General features: G+C 54.3%; 1 protein-coding gene across 1 annotated transcript in view; it reads right to left on the bottom strand.

The window, feature by feature from the left end:
* Positions 1-17,460, bottom strand: part of lrp5 (low density lipoprotein receptor-related protein 5) — an 83,778-nt gene that overhangs the window by 4,657 nt on the left and 61,661 nt on the right. The window contains exons 13-23 of the mRNA XM_064311964.1: positions 16,181-16,365; positions 15,264-15,587; positions 12,444-12,640; positions 11,167-11,381; positions 9,259-9,449; positions 5,631-5,840; positions 4,987-5,112; positions 4,092-4,328; positions 3,007-3,117; positions 1,950-2,183; positions 454-596 (exon numbers count right to left, since the gene is read on the bottom strand). Of these exons, the coding sequence (XP_064168034.1) occupies positions 454-596; positions 1,950-2,183; positions 3,007-3,117; positions 4,092-4,328; positions 4,987-5,112; positions 5,631-5,840; positions 9,259-9,449; positions 11,167-11,381; positions 12,444-12,640; positions 15,264-15,587; positions 16,181-16,365 (2,173 nt within the window). The remainder of the gene's footprint in view (positions 1-453; positions 597-1,949; positions 2,184-3,006; positions 3,118-4,091; positions 4,329-4,986; positions 5,113-5,630; positions 5,841-9,258; positions 9,450-11,166; positions 11,382-12,443; positions 12,641-15,263; positions 15,588-16,180; positions 16,366-17,460) is intronic.

Genomic DNA, 17,460 nt, shown 5'->3' with positions numbered 1-17,460 from the left:
AAGATTGGGGAGGTGTGTGGGTGGTACCTGGGGGTAGATTGGGCAGGTGTGCGGGGGGTACCTGAGTGAAGATTGGGGAGGTGTGTGTGTGGTACCTGGGGGTAGATTGTGCAGGTGTGTGGTGGGTACCTGGGAGTAGATTGGGCAGATCTGTGTGTGGTATCTGGGGTAGATTGTGCAGGTGTGTGATTGGTACCTGGGGGTAGATTTGCGAGGTGTGTGTGTGGTACCTGGGGTAGATTGTGCAGGTATGTGTGTGTAGGGGGGGGGGGTACTGGGGTAGATTGTGCAGGTATGTGTGTGTAGGGGGGGGGGGTACCTGGGGGTAGATTGTGCAGGTGTGTGTGTGTGTAGGGGGGGGGGTATCTGGGGGTAGATTGTGCAGGTGTGTGTGTGTGTAGGGGGGGGGGTATCTGGGGGTAGATTGTGCAGGTGTGTGTGTGGGGGGGGTACCTGGGGGTAGAAGGCTCCCTTGGTGCTGGAGGAGCTGCTGGACGAGGCGCCGGTCACATGATTCCGGTCGTAAAGCGGCGCTCCGCTGCTGCTGCTGCCCATCAGGCTCATAGAGCTCATCATGGACTTCCCACAGGAGATACCTGCACGGGAGATACCAGCACAATACAGCACAGTGTGATACAGGAGACACCAGCACAATACAGCACGGTCTGATACAGGAGACACCAGCACAATACAGCACGGTCTGATACAGGAGACACCAGCACAATACAGCACGGTCTGATACAGGAGACACCAGCTCAATACAGCACGGTCTGATACAGGAGACACCAGCACAATACAGCACGGTCAGGAGACACCTGCACAATACAGCACGGTCAGATACAGGAGATACCTGCACAATACAGCACAGTCAGGAGATACCAGCTTAATACAGAACAGTCAGGAGATACCAGCTCAATACAGTACAGCCAGAAACAAGACAACTGCACAGCACACACACAGATGAAACCAGCACAGTTAAGAGATAAGAGATACCCGTGCACAGGCACAAGGATGAGAAAGACTCTACCCAGACTCTACCCGAAATAGCAACAGTGAAAAAGCAACACTTTTCCCTTTCATCTGCATTCCAGAGCAGCACACATGGAGCTGATCCTGCCTTGGCAGAAAGAAGCAGGGGAGCAGATGTGTGAAGTGCGGAGAGTGAGAACACAGGAACAAAGGCTGTTTCACAGCCACACCGGGGAACAGAACCACAGAGCTGTGGGTCCACCGACTGGGAAACAGAACCACAGAGCTGTGGGTCCACTGCACCGGGGAACAGAACCACAGAGCTGTGGGTCCACCTACTGGGAAACAGAACCACAGAGCTGTGGGTCCACCGACTGGGAAACAGAACCACAGAGCTGTGGGTCCACTGCACCGGGGAACAGAACCACAGAGCTGTGGGTCCACCTACTGGGAAACAGAACCACAGAGCTGTGGGTCCACTGCACCGGGGAACAGAACCAGAGAGCTGTGGGTCCACTGCACCGGGAAACAGAACCACAGAGCTGTGGGTCCACCTACTGGGAAACAGAACCACAGAGCTGTGGGTCCACTGCACCGGGAAACAGAACCAGAGAGCTGCAGGTCCACTGCACCGGGAAACAGAACCACAGAGCTGCAGGTCCACCTACTGGGAAACAGAACCACAGAGCTGTGGGTCCACTGCCCCGGGAAACAGAACCAGAGAGCTGCAGGTCCACTGCACCGGGAAACAGAACCAGAGAGCTGCAGGTCCACTGCACCGGGAAACAGAACCAGAGACCTGCAGGTCCACCGACTGGGAAACAGAACCACAGAGCTGCAGGTCCACTGCACCGGGAAACAGAACCAGAGAGCTGCAGGTCCACCGACTGGGGAGCAGAACCAGACTGCTGCAGGTCTGCCCCAAAGAACAGAACCAGAGGGCTTTGGTTCCACCCCAAAGTTTGGGTGGACGTTCTCACCTGTGAAGGTTCCGTGCTGGGAGCTGCCCGGGGCGATGAAGTTGAGGGGCACGTGGGGGGTGCCGCTGATGTACTCGTGGGGGAAGGCGCCGCTCGGGCCCTTGTAGCGGCGGCAGACCACCCGCTGGCACAGAAAGTACATCCCGCCCATCACGAAAACGGACAGGATGATCCCGATGACCGGCCCGATGGTGCTGGTGTGGCCCGGGTCGTTGGAGGAGGGGATGAGGAACTCTGAAACACACAGAGCAAGGGGAACAGAACCAGAATTAGACTAGCGGTTCTGAGAGAAACAGAAACACACAGTGGGGGAACAGAACCCGAATCAGACCAGGGGTTCTGAGAGAAACAGAAACACACAGAGCGGGGAACAGAACCCGAATCAGACACAGGGTTCTGAGAGAAACAGAAACACACAGTGGGGAAGAGAACCCAAATCAGACACGGGGTTCTGAGAGAAACAGAAACACAGTGGGGAAGAGAACCAGAATCAGACCAGGGGTTCTGAGAGAAACAGAAACACAGTGGGGAAGAGAACCCAAATCAGACTAGGGGTTCTGAGAGAAACAGAAACACAGTGGGGAAGAGAACCAGAATCAGACACGGGGTTCTGAGAGAAACAGCTGCTACGCCACAAAAATATAAGCACACCAGCATACCTCCACCATAACAGCCAGAGCAGTTTGGATAGTGTGGTACAGTAAGACAGCAGCTCACACCTGATTGGTTATGAGACACCCAGCGTGATCAGATCAACGATATTACAGGTACTTTCCACATAGAATTAACCCCAGTCTCACACATCCCTATTCAAAACTTCCTGGAACTTCACTGGTGTTTTTTTTAGACATCCTTTAAGCCGTACTGAATTATAATCACGGTTTCGTTTCTGCAGGGGTAAACTCGGATAGAGTGTCTAACGGAAGTGAGCGAGTCACGGTTTTGTGTCTGCAGGGGTAAACTCGGATAGAGTGTCTAACGGAAGTGAGCGAGTCACGGTTTTGTGTCTGCAGGGGAAACTCGGACAGAGTGTCTAACGGACGCGAGCGAGTCTCACCGCAGAAGACCTCGTCCGAGTTGTCTGCGCAGTCACTGTACGAGTCGCACTGCTGCTTCTTCAGGATGCACTGGCTGTTCCCACAGCGGAACTGGTTAGGCAGGCAGATGGCTGCGGAGAGATACACACACTGTGTAAGGGCTGAGTAGAGAGATATGGCCTGGTTTACACAACTGTGTAAGGGCTGAGTAGGGAGATATGGCCTGGTTTACACACCTGTGTAAGGGCTGAGTAGGGAGATAAGGCCTGGTTTACACACTGTGTAAGGACTGTGTAGGGAGATGGGTTACACACTATGTAACTGCTGAGTACTGGACACACTGTGTAAGGGCTGAGTAGGGAGTTAAGGCCTGGTTTGCACACTGTGTAAGGACTGAGTAGGGAGATAAGGCCTGGTTTACACACTGTGTAAGGGCTGAGTAGGAGAAAGTTGTCCTGAGTTTGTGCACTTGTCCACCATGCTCTGCACAGTCTCACAGAAAAACAGAGCCCAGATCCCTGGCACAGATCGCCCTGGTGTCCCGCGCGCACCAGCCCAGTTAATAAAACCAGCACCATATTAAGCCTGGTGTGCGCTGACGGAACTGACCGCTGCCAACTGGAATACATATCCTTCCAGTGGCAGAACACACCCTGAGGACAGGCACAGAGGACAGGCTCGAGTCTCTGTGGGTCTGCGTCACAGATACAAACTGCGCAGGTGCAAACAAGAACCACAGGAACACATGGAGGAAAGCACAAGGAGATACACGGAGGTGTTTGCTCTATATCAAGGAATGTGCATATGTACTGAGGAGCACAGGTGTGAATTCAATTCAGGTGTACAGGTCCATGCTGTATTTAGGTATACAGGTGTGTACTGTATTCAGGTGTGTGCTGTATACAGGTATACAGGTGTATACTGTATTCAGGTGTTCAGGTGTACAGGTGTGTGCTGCATTCAGGTGTGTGCAGTACTCCGGTATTCAGGTGCGTGCTGTACTCAGGTGTATACTGTATTCAGGTGTGCAGGTGTGTAGTATTCAGGTGGATACTGTATTCAGGGTTGCAGGTGTACAGTATGTAAGAGCAGGAAGCATGCGTACTGTCGCAGTCTTGCTCGTCGGAGCTGTCTGCGCAGTCCAGCTCGCCGTTGCAGCGCAGCTGCGCATCGATGCACTGGCCCTTGTCGCACTGGAACTGCAGGGCGGAGCAGACGGGGCAGTTCTCCTCGTCGCTGTTGTCGTCGCACTCCGCGAAGCCGTCGCAGCGCCAGGCCATGGGGATGCAGTCGATGTCGCCCGTAGCGCAGGTGTACTGCTCCGTGGAACAGGTGGGCGGCTCTGGGGAAGGGGAGGGAAAGTTAAAATCCAGCGCTGGTTTTTTTTTTTGGGGGGGGGGCAGTTCGTGGGGGGTCTGTAGAGGGCAGTGAGTCACGCCTGTAAATGAGAGGGTTGCAGAGGTCTGGAAATCATTTGATCTTTATCACAACAGATCATAGCAAAGAGCCTGGACCAGCAGTGACTCACTCCATATTCCCTTCCTAATCTAATTACTGTGCCCCATACCCCCCACCGACAATATGGCATCATCTACTGTAACACAGGCAAGAGAGCATTATGGAATCACTCTACAGTAACACAGGCAAGAGAGCATTATGGAATCACTCTACTGTAACACAGGCAAGAGAGAATTATGGAATCACTCTACTGTAACACAGGCAACAGAGCATTATGGAATCACTCTACTGTAACAGGCAAGAGCTATGAATCACTCACATAACACAGGCAACAGAGCATTATGGAATCACTCTACTGTAACACAGGCAAGAGAGCATTATGGAATCACTACTGTAACACAGGCAAGAGAGCATTATGAATCACTTCTGTAACACAGACAGAGCATAGAATCATTGCTGAACACAGCAGAGCATTATGACATCATTAGCTGTCAGACGAGAGCATGCTTGGGTGTAACACAGAAAGGGATGCGATTGGCTACCTCCACAGGTGAGCAGGTTCTGCAGCAGGACCAGGTGCATGGGGCAGGAGCAACGCGGCGTCCCGTCGCCCTTGGCGATGCAGATGTGAGAGCAGCCTCCGTTGTCACGAGAACAGGGATGTGATGCTAAAGGAGGTGAGGGTGGTTAAAAAGTCAGTTGCTGCTGCCATTGAAAAATGCTACAAAATGCTTTTTACAGAAAATTAAAAATATATACATATAATTTTTTTGTTTATAGGGTTGCTGGCAGGTCAACACTGGCATAGTACAGATTTAATACCAGACCATGGGGCCCACGATAACAGAGGCTAATCCGATACCAGACCGTGGAGCCCGTCAGGACAGTGTCCAATCAGATACCAGATCATGGGGCCCATGCATGCACTGGAACAGAGCCTTAACAGGATGAGCCACCCAACAGGCCTCCTAGAGTTCTCGTTCACTGTAAGTCACACCTGGATAAAAGCCTCTCTAAATGAATATAATGGAATTAAGTGGTTAGGAAAAGGGAACTGAGTGTAGAAATTGATTTTTTGGGGGAAGAAATGCTAGCTGTAAGTTTCTCTCAATACGAGCGTCTGCAAAGCGCCTGAATGTGAGACAAACGTGCGGTAAATGGGGGGGGGTTTATGGGGGGGTCGTACCCAGTTCTTCGGGGTCCAGGTCCTCCACGGCGTGGATGCTGGTCAGGTGGACGATGCGGCCCTGGATGCGCGTTCGCCGCTCGCCCGTCGTCTTGTCCACGCGCTCGATCATCTGCTGCTGCCGGTCGATCCAGTACAGGTGCTCCCCCAGCACCGTCAGCCCCATGGGCTGCAGGATGTTCGAGTCCTGCAGCGTGATCCGATTGGCTCCTGAGAGAGAGAGGAGAGAGAGAGGGAGGGCGGGCCTGGTTAGCACAGGTCACGTCCTCATAGGTCAGGTGTGCTTGGACGTCATTCCTTGGCAGGGCCCAGTGGTGTTTATCCTGGCTTGATTTTCTAAAACAGTGCACACCCACACCAGTCCTGCATCAGGCCCAATAAAACACTCTCACCCGGGACACATGCGGTCCGCAGCTGTGACTAATGACTAGCAGAAACAAACACGGATCACATAAATGGGCGGGGTCACGAATTCACTGAGAACAGAAGCTGGTATGATCTCTGCAGACAGATCAAGCAGCTCAGATCTTCACACGAGGATCTGCATCGCAGGACCCCAGGAGGAGCACTTGTACACAATGGTATTCGAGACTCGTAAGACCGTACGCTTGTCACCACGTGCAGTGAGTCAGAAACGGTAGTTGTGAAATGATTGTTGTGGTCTGTTTTTGATCAGTAGCATGGATCAGTAGCAATTACAGGAGGTGGGATGAACGGGCTTCCTGTGTTTCCTGGGTTTGGGCTGCACCGTGGGCTGTGGTCATAACGGCTGAACTGTGGTCTTAAGAGCTGAACCACGGCACAAGGGCTTGCAACCTAAAGGTCACAGGTTCGATTCCAGGGTTAGACACAGCCGTTGTACCCTTGTGCAAGGCTCTTAACCAGCAATGCTTCAGTATATATCCAGCTGTAAAAATGGATGCAATATGGAAATGCTACGTAAAAGCTGTGTTAGTCGCTCTGCATAAGAGCCTCAGCTAAATGCCTGTAATGTAATAGGGGATGAACCTGTGGTCGTAAGGGCTGAATCGTGGATGCCGTCGAATCAGTCCTCTTTCTTGATGCGTTCGACTAAATTCTTTGGTTGGTGTTTTCGTAGAGGGTCTGTTCATCACACTCTTTTCACCCATTCATAAAGACCTTCAGCTGAAAGAGTATTGTCTCAGAGGCTGAGATCCCATGCGCACAGTGTACAGTGTTCAGAACCCGTCTTGTTGCCAGAGCGACTGGTTCGCACGTGTTCCCCAGTTCTACCCGCTACTGTACTGCACCGCAACATAATCAGGAAGAAGAGAGCTAATTTCACCCCCCGCCCAAGATAACAAAAGATTACCCATCGCCCTTCCCTCCCCACCAGATCCTGAGAGGCTTTGATCAGGTAATAGGGCAGGGGGGGTGGGGTGGGGGGGGGGGTGTGAGCGGTGTGTCCCTGGGCACGTCGCTCGATGACTCTGGGAGCGTGCGGTCGCATCGCGCTCGCGGTCGTGACGCGCACCTCATTAATCACACGGGGGGGGGGGCTCACATCAAAGAGGGGCGCCGTAGCAACCGAGCGGTCGCCAGGAGCAGGGGGCAACACCGCCACGTTCAGCCGTTGATTAGAAAAATAAAGACACCCGAAATGAAAGGGAAAAGAAAAAGAAACGAAGGGAATCGGGAGAGATGGAGGCACCCTTGTCAACAGCCTTTCCAGCAGCACCAAAAATGTTCACCAGGAGGTGAACCCCCCACTGCTCGACTCCCTTACCCCGCAGAACAGGGTGAGGGGGTGGGGCCATGCTTTTGAGTGGCAGACATCAGGGCGGGGCTCTGTGTGGAGTGACAGGCGGTTGGGGGCGGAGCAAGGGTGATGGATGAACAGGGGCCAGAACGCTCTGGCGAGAGAGCGACATCACGCTTTGGCAAGTGGGTGACATCACGCTTTGGCAAGCAGGCGACAGTGTGATTTGGCGACTGGCGAAATCGCACTTTGGCGAGAGGGCGACGGCAGGCTTTAGCGAGAGAGTGACATCAGGCTTCAGTGCTCTCTAATCTCTCTCTTTCAGGCAGAAGAGCCCGGTGCCATTCTTTCAGCTCGGCTGTGGATCTCTATTCAGCCTCCTCTCCTCCTCACCCCTCATCCCTTCATTTTTCTGTCCTGTCTGTAGCTCCTTTCTCTCTCACTCACTTCTCTGACAAATTCCTCTCCTCTCTTGTCTCTCATCTCATTCACTCTTCTGTTCTCCACCCCTAATCTTTCACCTCATTCTCTTCCTCCCTCTCCAGCACTCTCTACCCCTTTTCCCCCCCCTCTCTCTCTCTCTCCCTCTCTCTCTCTCCATAAAATGTCACAACTCCATACTTCATCCTCCACCCGTCTCTCATTTGACTGTTTATTCTGGAAACCGGACTGATCTCCTTGGAAATGGCGGACGTGTGCTTTAGTGTGCGGTAATGCAAGCAGGCCCATGTCAGATCAGAAGCAGTAAGCCCACATCGAGAGGGAGCTCAAGCCCAAATCAGCAACAAAGCCACCCCCCACACCCCCCCCCCCCCAAAAAAAACAAAAAACAAACTAAAGAAACAGACAAACGCATCCAGAAGGTTCTGGAACACTCTGGACACTGGGCAAGGGTCCATTGGGCGTGGATGAGCACCGCTTTTCAAATCTTCTGAGTAGGGGAAATGCAACTGGGGGGAAAAAAAACTCCAAACTATTTAATCAGGATCTAAACCAACAAACAAGCGGTGAAATTAACAAACGTGAGGACAGTAACGTTGGGGCGGGGGTTAGCGGGGGGGCCTCTGGAGAGCCTCCTGGAGCTGTGATGACTCCAGAAAGGAGCGTGCAGATCAAAGCAGCGTAAATGGAGAACGGGGCTCGAAATCTCCCAGCGGGCGGGGAATTACTGGGCGGTAATTACCGCCACTTTCGCCGCTAAGGTCTGAGGGCGGCGACCGGCTGGCTGGGCGTGGGGGTGGGGGGGTGACTGGCTCGGCGTGGAGGGGCGTGACGGCTCGCGTGGAGGGGGTGGATGATAGAGGAGATAATGCAGCAACTGGCTCCTCAGCAGAAGGGAGTGTCAGTGTTGAGTGGGCACGTGCCACCCGTGGGTGCGGGACAAGGGCTGCCGTCACTAACGTTGGGCGCTACGACTACCGAGGAACATCCGATGAACCGCGTCAGGGACTATGACTTCTGGGATGTCCCGTGGCGTAGCCTGTAGAGCACTCTCAACACGCTCGCTGTGAGAGGCGACATCGGCGGTTTGAATCTGGCCGTCGCACGTCTTTCACTCTCTTGCTCTCCAGCTTCTCTACGCTGTCCAGTCCAATGAAGCTGAAAAAGCCTGGAAAATATATTGACCGGCAACTTCCGTTCGCAGGTTCGTCCAGAGTCTCCCATCCTTACAAATCTGGGGGGGAAAGGCTGACCACCAGACCAAAAAAAAAACAAAAAAAAACTGCTCTCTGATACGGAGTCATAGACCAAAAAAATGTACCCCACCACGGTAAAAGAGTGACCCTTGAAGAGACCTCCCCTTAGGCCACTCTGTACATAATAAACACAGTTTAACAGAACAGGTCGGAAGGGTGGCAGGTGGAGCTGTTGCCGTAGCGACAGGGCCATTGGGGGGGCGGAGCTCACCGGAGAGGTCGCTGCCCTCGATGCGCTTCAGGTCGGCGTCCACCCAGAACAGCTTGCCCAGCTTGTTGTCCAGCGCCAGGGCGACGGGCCGGATCAGGCCGGTGGTGAAGAGCGACTCGCGCTCCGTCCCGTCCAGGGACGCCCCCTCGATTTTGGCCGAGCGCTCCTGCACCGTGGTGAAGTACATGTACCTGTGGGACAGGAAAAGGGGTTTTAGGGGAAAATATCTAAAATGTGCACACACCCAGAATAATCTCACAGGTCCGACAGGGTCCCCCTTGTGACCCTATTCATTTATAAACTTACACACACACAATACATACAAAAACACACACACACACACACACATATACAACACATACAAGAAAAACATACAAACAAATATCATACACACATACATGCTATAAGAATCACTGTCCTAAAAAAAAAAAATCTAATTTGCTGGTTGATTTTGCTTCTCTCTTGCTCACACTGTGCGAGAAGTCTCCGCCCCCTAGCCCCGCCCCGGCCCCGCCCCTGCCTCTCCAGGCAGGCTAAATATAGAGCCGAGCAGAGGAATGGCAGAGGCGTTGACAGCAGGCACCCGATTACAGAGGAGACAGCCAAACCCCCCACCCCTGTCACCCCCCCGCCCCGACCGCACTCCCCACCGCGAGCGAGAACGGCAGAGAGTAGTCACAGACGCCCGTCTGGTCCGCACATGCTGGGGGAAGGGAACCGCTGGTGTTCCGGAGTGTTCAGCAGTGTTCAGCAGTGTTCCGCAGTGTTCAGCAGTGTTCCAGAGTGTTCGGCAGTGTTCCAGAGCCGGGGCAGAGCCAGGGAGTGGCTCCTACCCCTATCAAGAAAAATAAACTTCACCTCCACCTCCTCCACCCCCCCACCCCCACCCCCCCACCCCTCCAACCGCCAAATCGCCAACCGCCACATCGCTTAACACCCCAACACCCGCCAATTACCATCTGGGAGCACCGCCAATCTCCGGAGCTGCCCGACCTAAAAATAAAACTCCTCTGTATATAAATATGTATCTTAGAGAGTGTGTGTGCGTGTGTGTGTGTGGGCGTGTGCGTGTGTGTGTGCGTGTGTGTGTGTGTGTGTGTGCGTGTGTGTGTGTGTGTGTGTGTGGCGTGTGTGTGTGTGTGTGTGTGTGTGTGTGTGTGTGTGTGTGTGTGTGTGTGTGTGTGTGTGTGTTTACAGAGAGAGAGGGAGATTTATTGATGTACACACAGAAGCAGACATGGAGGAATTGTACGTGGAGTAGTATTCCCTGCAGCTTGTGTGACTCAGAAGCTGCACACGGCGAGCGGCCTGTGCTGTCACTTCCAGCTCCGTGAGTTCAGCCAAAGCTCTCCGCGATGCGGCTCGTCTCGTCACATCGGCCTCGCGACATGAACACAAGCAAAAGAGCTCGGAAATACTTTGGGTGTCAGTAAGGATAGTAAAACACTCCTCGCGTTAGCATAACCACAACGGCACAACTATGAGACTGTTCTGAATACGGGCAAAAGTAGACGTTTTCCATTTAAATTTCTCTGCAGGAATTTCACTGCCAACTACACGGCTCCCAAATACATCCCCTTCCTCATCCTCACGCCCACCCCCACTCCCACCACCTTCCTCACCCCCTTCCTCATCCTCACGCCCACCCCCACTCCCACCACCTTCCCACCCCCTTCTCATCCTCACGACCCCACTCCCACCACCTTCCTCACCCCTTCCTCATCCTCACGCCCACCCCCACTCCCACCACCTTCCTCACCCCCATCCTCATCCTCACGCCACCCCACTCCCACCACCTTCCTCACCCCATCCTCACCTCACGCCCACCCCACTCCACCACCTTCCTCACCCCTTCCTCATCCTCCCCCACCCCTCTCCCCCACCCCACCCCTTCCTCCTCATCCTCACCCTCTCTCGGCGTTGACCACGATGGCGCGCGGCTTGTCGTGGTCGTCGCGCAGCACCACGCCCACGGAGTGCGAGTCCAGGCGGTGCAGGTTGATGGTGTTGGTCGCCTCGCAGGTCCAGAACACCGTGCGGCTGTAGGGGTCCAGGCTCAGGTCGTGCGGCTGCCTGTCGAGGCTCTGCTGGTGGCCCGGGGCGGTGGAGACCACCACAGAGGACTGCGCAGGGAGAGAGGGAGGAGTTATACCGCGTATGCGCAGACAGTATGCGCAGCCGGTATAGTGGCCGGGGGTGGTGGAGACCACCACGGAGGACTGCGCAGAGAGAAAGGGAGGAGTTATACCGCGTATGTGCAGACTGTATAGTGGCCCGGGGCGGTGGAGACCACCACGGAGGACTGCGCAGAGAGAGAGAGGGAGGAGTTATACCGCGTATGCGCAGACAGTATGCGCAGACGGTATGCGCAGACTGTATGGTGGCCGGGATGGTGGACACCACCACGGAGGACTGCGCAGAGAGAGGGGAGTTATGCTGCGTATGCGCAGACGGTATGTCCAGACTGGATGCACAGAAGGTATGGGCAGACGGTATTTGCAGACTGTATGCGCAAATGGTATGCACAGACGGTATTTGCAGACTGTATGCACAGACGATATGCGCAGATGGTATGTGCACACCGTATGCGCAGACACCTTTTCACTTCTAGGGCCTAGTTAAAACAAGCTGACATTCGGAACAGCAGTGGAAACTCCCTAAGAAATGCAACACAACCAGCGCTTGCGATGCTTCAGGTTATTCGCCAGATATCAAAGCAGCATCGTAATAATGTCACACCGTGAGAAGGTTACTCAGGTTGAGGTTGACTTTTAACGGCTTTATTTACGACGCATCGCATTAATATTACAATACGCAAGTGTTTGCAATCATGATTTTGGCACGCCCCATGGAGCCCTCGGGCGGCTGTACTTCCAGGACTGGGACTCCAGTGGGGAGGTGAGGGAGGGTTTTAGGTGGGCCCAACACGTAAAAACAAAAAAGAAAATGTTCCCCCATGTTAACACAGTGCGTGTATTGCACAAACTTCAACAACAACAGAGCACAGCCAGGTGTTTTCACATGCATAAAAAAAAAAAAAAAACATCATTAAACACTATGTCATTATTTTACATTTGAATGAAGTTCACAGAAATGCATTGGCTCATTAAGTGGGTTCTTGGGCTCACAGATTTTGGGACCCCCTGCGTCAGGAAAGCCCCCCCCTGTTTTTTAAGACCGCGCACCTGCGAGCCGTCGTCCCGCGCCCTCCGGATGTTCTGCTTCCCGTCCACCCAGTACACCAGCCGCTCCACGGGGTCATAGGTCACGGCCCGCACGTTCCGCTGCACGTGGATGGGCAGGATGATGTCCGGGCTCTGCTCCCCCAGCACCATGCGGCTGATCGAGCCCTTCTGACTGAACAGGAGGAAACTGGAGGGAGCTGGGGGGGTGGGGGGGGTAGAGAGGGGGGAGGGAGGGGGGAGGGAGGGGGGAGGGAGGGAGGGAGGAGGGGGGAGGGGAGGGAGGGAGGGGGCAGAGAGAGAGAGAGAGAGGAAAGGGGAGAGAGGGAGGGAGGGAGGGAGGGGGAGAGAGAGAGGGAGGGGCAGAGAGAGAGAGAGAGAGAGGAAAGGGGGAGGGAGAGGGGCAAAGAGAGAGAGAGAAGGAAGGGGAGAGGACAGAGGGAACAAAGGGCAGAGAGGAAGAGACATGGAGCTCGATCAGAAGATGGACAGAGGGACAAAGAGAGAGAGGTTAATTACACAACTCCACAGAGAAAAGGCGCAGTGAAAACTGGGGGTAAAATAAAAAATGTGGCCACTTCCACGTCTACACTTTTCCCCTTGAAGATCTTCAGCTCATCACATGGCCAGATCCCCACGCACAGACCCCACCTGTTTCTCTGCAGCGCCTGCATACCTACTCTAGCGGGGGGGCTGCGTTTGATGCTGTGACCCTCCCGCTCACATAACTCAGCTGGGCCTCGTTTCGGGCCCGGGGAGACAGGGAGAGAGGGAGAGGGGGAGAGAGAGGGATGAGGGAACGGAGGGGAAAGTCTGACGCAGGGAGGACAGCGCCCTTCATCTCCTGCCAAAACTCGAGAAAAATACACCTGAGAACGTTCCGGAAAAAAAGTGCCCCCTGAAGGCCAAATCCCCGCCATCCCGCTCGTTACGCACGTTAGCGGCAGGCCGCGCACTTCAATGGGAGGAAAAAAGAAGAGGAGAAAAAAAAGAAGAAAGTTTATGTTCTTTTCTTCCTCCATGTGTTTCGATGCCTTCTGTAGCCCGCGGCAGTCAGCCAGAGACCTGGGTCCCAAAAACACAGCACACCTTCGCCAGGCTGCTTATAAAACGCAGTGACTCACCCCTCTCTCCCTCTCTCTCTCTCCCTCTCTCTCACTCTCTCCTTCTCTCTCCCTCCCTCTCTCTCTCACTCTCTCCCTCTCTCACTCTCTCCTCTCGCTCCTCCTCTCCTCCCTCTCTCCTCTCTCCTCTCTCTCTCCTCCTCTCTCCTCTCTCCTCTCTCTTCTTGCTCTCTCCTCTCTCCCTCTCCTCTCTCCTCCCTCTCTCTCCCTCCCTCCTCTCCCTCTCTCCTCCCTCTCTCCTCCTCTCTCTTCCTCCCTCCCTCCTCCCCCTCTCTCTCTCTCCCTCTCCTCTCCTCTCTCTCTCTCCCCTCTCTCTCCTCCTCTCTCCTCTCTCTCTCCCTCTCCCCTCTCAATCTCTCTTCTCATCTCCTCTCTCCCTCCTCCTCCCTCCCTCCCTCCCTCCTCCTCTTCTCCCTCCCTCCTCTCTCCCTCCCTCCCTCCTCTCCCTCTCACTCTCCTCTCCTCTCTCTCTCTCTCTCCCTCTCTCTCTCACGCACACAAAACATCCATCACCTCCTGCACAAAGGGAGGAGGCAGGAGAGAAGTTCTTTTCAGTTTTTTTTTTTTCCTCTAAGCAGTGGGGAGTTCACAGCCAGGGGCTCAGGTGACAACCGTCTCTCTCAACCTCTCTTCTCTCTCTCTCTCCCTCCCTCCCTCTCTCTCCCTCTCTCCTTTCCCTGGTCCTCTGTGTGGGTGTGAGGTCAGGAAAAGCCACACCCCCTGCTGCTTTTCACCTGGAGCTTTGGACCAATCAGGGCCCAGCACCTGAAACCTTACCCTCCGCTACTGCAAAGCCACTAAGTCGTGGCAGATTAAAGGAGGGGGAAAAAGGAAAAGAAAAAGAAAAAAAAGGGCAGATTTTCTGGTAGGCCTGGTTGGCCCAACCCTAACCGTGAGTGAGTGAGTGAGTGATTAATGATTCCATGTTTACAATCTCAGGTGCTTTTTTGGCCAAAGATCAGGCACACGATCGGGCACCCAGAGAGGTCCCTGGTGCTGGGAGTAAACACAGGAAAACAGCGCCATGGAAACGGCTCCACACACGCTCCGCCAAAAACTGGAAACGTGTAAAATGGGGGGGGATGGGGGGGAGGGCACCCACACCCACACCCACACCCACACCCACACCCACAGGGTCAGCAGCTTCTTCCCTAATCTCATCCTAAACTGATTGAACAAAGTGGTTTATTGCACACCTATCTGATCTCACCTGGATTCCATAGTCTGAATTAGTAACTGATTTTAATGTGCCAAGCAGCACTCCCTGCTGTTCTCCGAGAGCCAGGATTAGATCAACTGCAAAGAATCTCTTTCTGTTTCGATACACACTCACTGATCAATAAATACACCCCCGCAGGAGCTCAGAACCTGAGCCCTGCCCGGCCAAGCCCCACCCAAAACCACATAGGCCCGTCCCATTCTGACCCACCCCGCCCCGTGACCCTACTCCTCTAAGGCCCCATCCCATTTCGAATCCTGACCCCCACCACCCTGTGACCCTACCCATCTAAGCCCTGCCCCCATTCTAACCCCCTCCACCCCATGACCCTACGCCTCTAAGTCTTGCCCCATCCCAGGCCCCACCCCATTCTGACCCATGACCCGCCCTACCCCTAGCCCCGCCCCGCCCCACTAAGTCCCGCCCCTCCCAACTAAGCCCCGCCCCTCCCCTCTAAGCCTCGCCCCCCCGGGCACTCACAGCTGCAGTTCCTGCCGTTGGCGTCCAGCGTGTAGTGGGAGGCGCAGCGGCAGCGCGGGCCGTCGGGCGAGGCCAGGCACAGGTGCTGGCACTGCCCGTTGCCCTGGGAGCAGTCGTTCCAGCCCTCCTGGCGCGAGGAGTGGAACACCAGGATGTCCATCACGTAGTCCAGGTGGCCCTGGATCACCGTGCGGTTCTGGCCCGTGCGCTTGTCCGCGCGCTCGATGCTGCGCAGGTTCCAGTCCGTCCAGTAGATGTAGTCGCGGTACTGCGTCAGCCCGAAGGGGTGCGGGAGGTCGTCCGCTATGGTCTCCCTCTGCAGTCCTGAAATGGGGAATGGGGGGGGGGGGGGTGTAGACTCATGTTACCACTACTGTCGTCATTACTGCGTGACAGGCCGGAGTTCAACAATTATTCAAAATATTTCGCTCTCTTACACTGTAATTAGCACTCCTACACAACTTGGAGAATTTTCAATAAAACACACTGTGATCCAAAATTTATATCAAGCGAGAAAAGACTGGCGTTTTAAATGCTGATCAAAATATGAATATGCAGAAATTATACTGGTGTTCACAGGGTGAAAGTATTGCAAAGTAATTATCGCTCCAGTGAGATACAAATCATGAGAAATGCAACTTAATAGAGATTTCAGGAAGGAAAGATTTTACTGATCAGCAAATACACGGTATAGGGTCTGAGCCAAAATGGCAGCTGTAAGAACGGGAGCGGCGGGTTAGGGTCAGGATAAGAGTCTGAGCCAAAATGGCGGCTATGAGAAACAGGAGCGGCGGGTAAGGGTCAGGATAAGAGTCTGAGCCAGAATGGCGGCTATAAGAACGGGAGCGGCGGGTTAGGGTCAGGGTAAGAGTCTGAGCCAAAATGGCGGCAGTAGGAACAGGAGCCGTGGGGCTCACCCAGCATGTTGGAGGACTCGATCATGCAGGTGTCCAGGTCGGTCCAGTAGAGCCGCTGGTCGATGTAGTCGATGGTGAGGCCGTTGGCGCGGCCCACCTTCTCCACCAGGGTCACCATGTTGCTGCCGTCCATGTGGGCGCGCGCGATCCGCGGCTTCCCCCCCCACTCCGTCCAGTACATGTAGCTGCAGGACAGCCGGTCAGCATCAGTATGGGACGGGTACAGGGCAGAGGGTACAGCTACAGGATGTAGGGTATTGCTAAAGGGTACAACCACAGGGTACAGGGTAGAGCTATATGGTACATGGTACAGTTACAGGGTGCAGGATGTAGCTACAGCGTACAGCTACATGGGTACGGTAAGGGCACAGCAAGTACATACACTAAGGGTACAGAAGGAGCATTAGGACACAGCTACAGGGTACAGGGCATAGCTAGAGGGTACCAGGAATAGCTACAGGGTGCAGGACATGTAGAATTTAGAGGGCATGGAGGCAGCACAGGACAGACTCAAATTTAAATTTAAAGCCACAGGAGTTTCACTCTTTAGACACTAATGACAGTGCAGGAGTATAATTTCTACCTTCCTACAAAAAAAAAAAAAACAGAATTCCCAGAAGCTCCCGGGCTCGTCCCGTAGAGCGAGGGAAACAGGCCTTCCAGGCGCAAATTTGCCCCCCGCGCCGCCGCCGCCCCCCCCCCCCGCGAGCGCAGAGGACCTCGGACGTGACCTCATCGGCGAAGCCACACGCTACCGCCGCCGCCCGCCAGGCACGCGCATGCCTGAGCACGCCGCTCCGCACGGCCAATCAGCTCCGAGGACAGCTTCTCACCGCGCCGCGCTGACGGATCGCTAAAAATATACACTCAGCTCGGCTGGTCGCCATGGAGCCCATTTCAGCGCCAACACCACCTGAACGCTCCTCAGGCACCACTTCCTGGTTTCACAAGCACACCAAAACTTCTGCCGGTTCACTTCGCCCCAAAAGGGTCAGACCTGGATCAAAGGCTTTATTTTAAGTTATTTACACGACTGTATTTGATCCGGGTCGGATGCAGCAGGGCTTCTAGATCTCCAAATTGTTCCTACAATGTTCTGCTGATTTTTAGATCCTAATGTTCAAATGAGGTGACTTGTATTGGGCGACACTCTGAAGCATTCTCTCCTGCTATTGGCTATCAAATAGCGAAAAAGCTCTTCTGCGCTTATGCCTCCATCTCTGGCTGATGGAATATCAGGAACCTGGGAATCGAACCCGCAACCTCTGAGTTACAGTTCC

This window comes from Anguilla rostrata, chromosome 16 (genome assembly GCF_018555375.3).
Source record: "Anguilla rostrata isolate EN2019 chromosome 16, ASM1855537v3, whole genome shotgun sequence".
In the NCBI taxonomy this organism is placed as follows: domain Eukaryota; kingdom Metazoa; phylum Chordata; class Actinopteri; order Anguilliformes; family Anguillidae; genus Anguilla; species Anguilla rostrata.
Note: the sequence above shows the minus strand (reverse complement) of the source record. Positions and strands in the feature narration are given on the sequence as shown.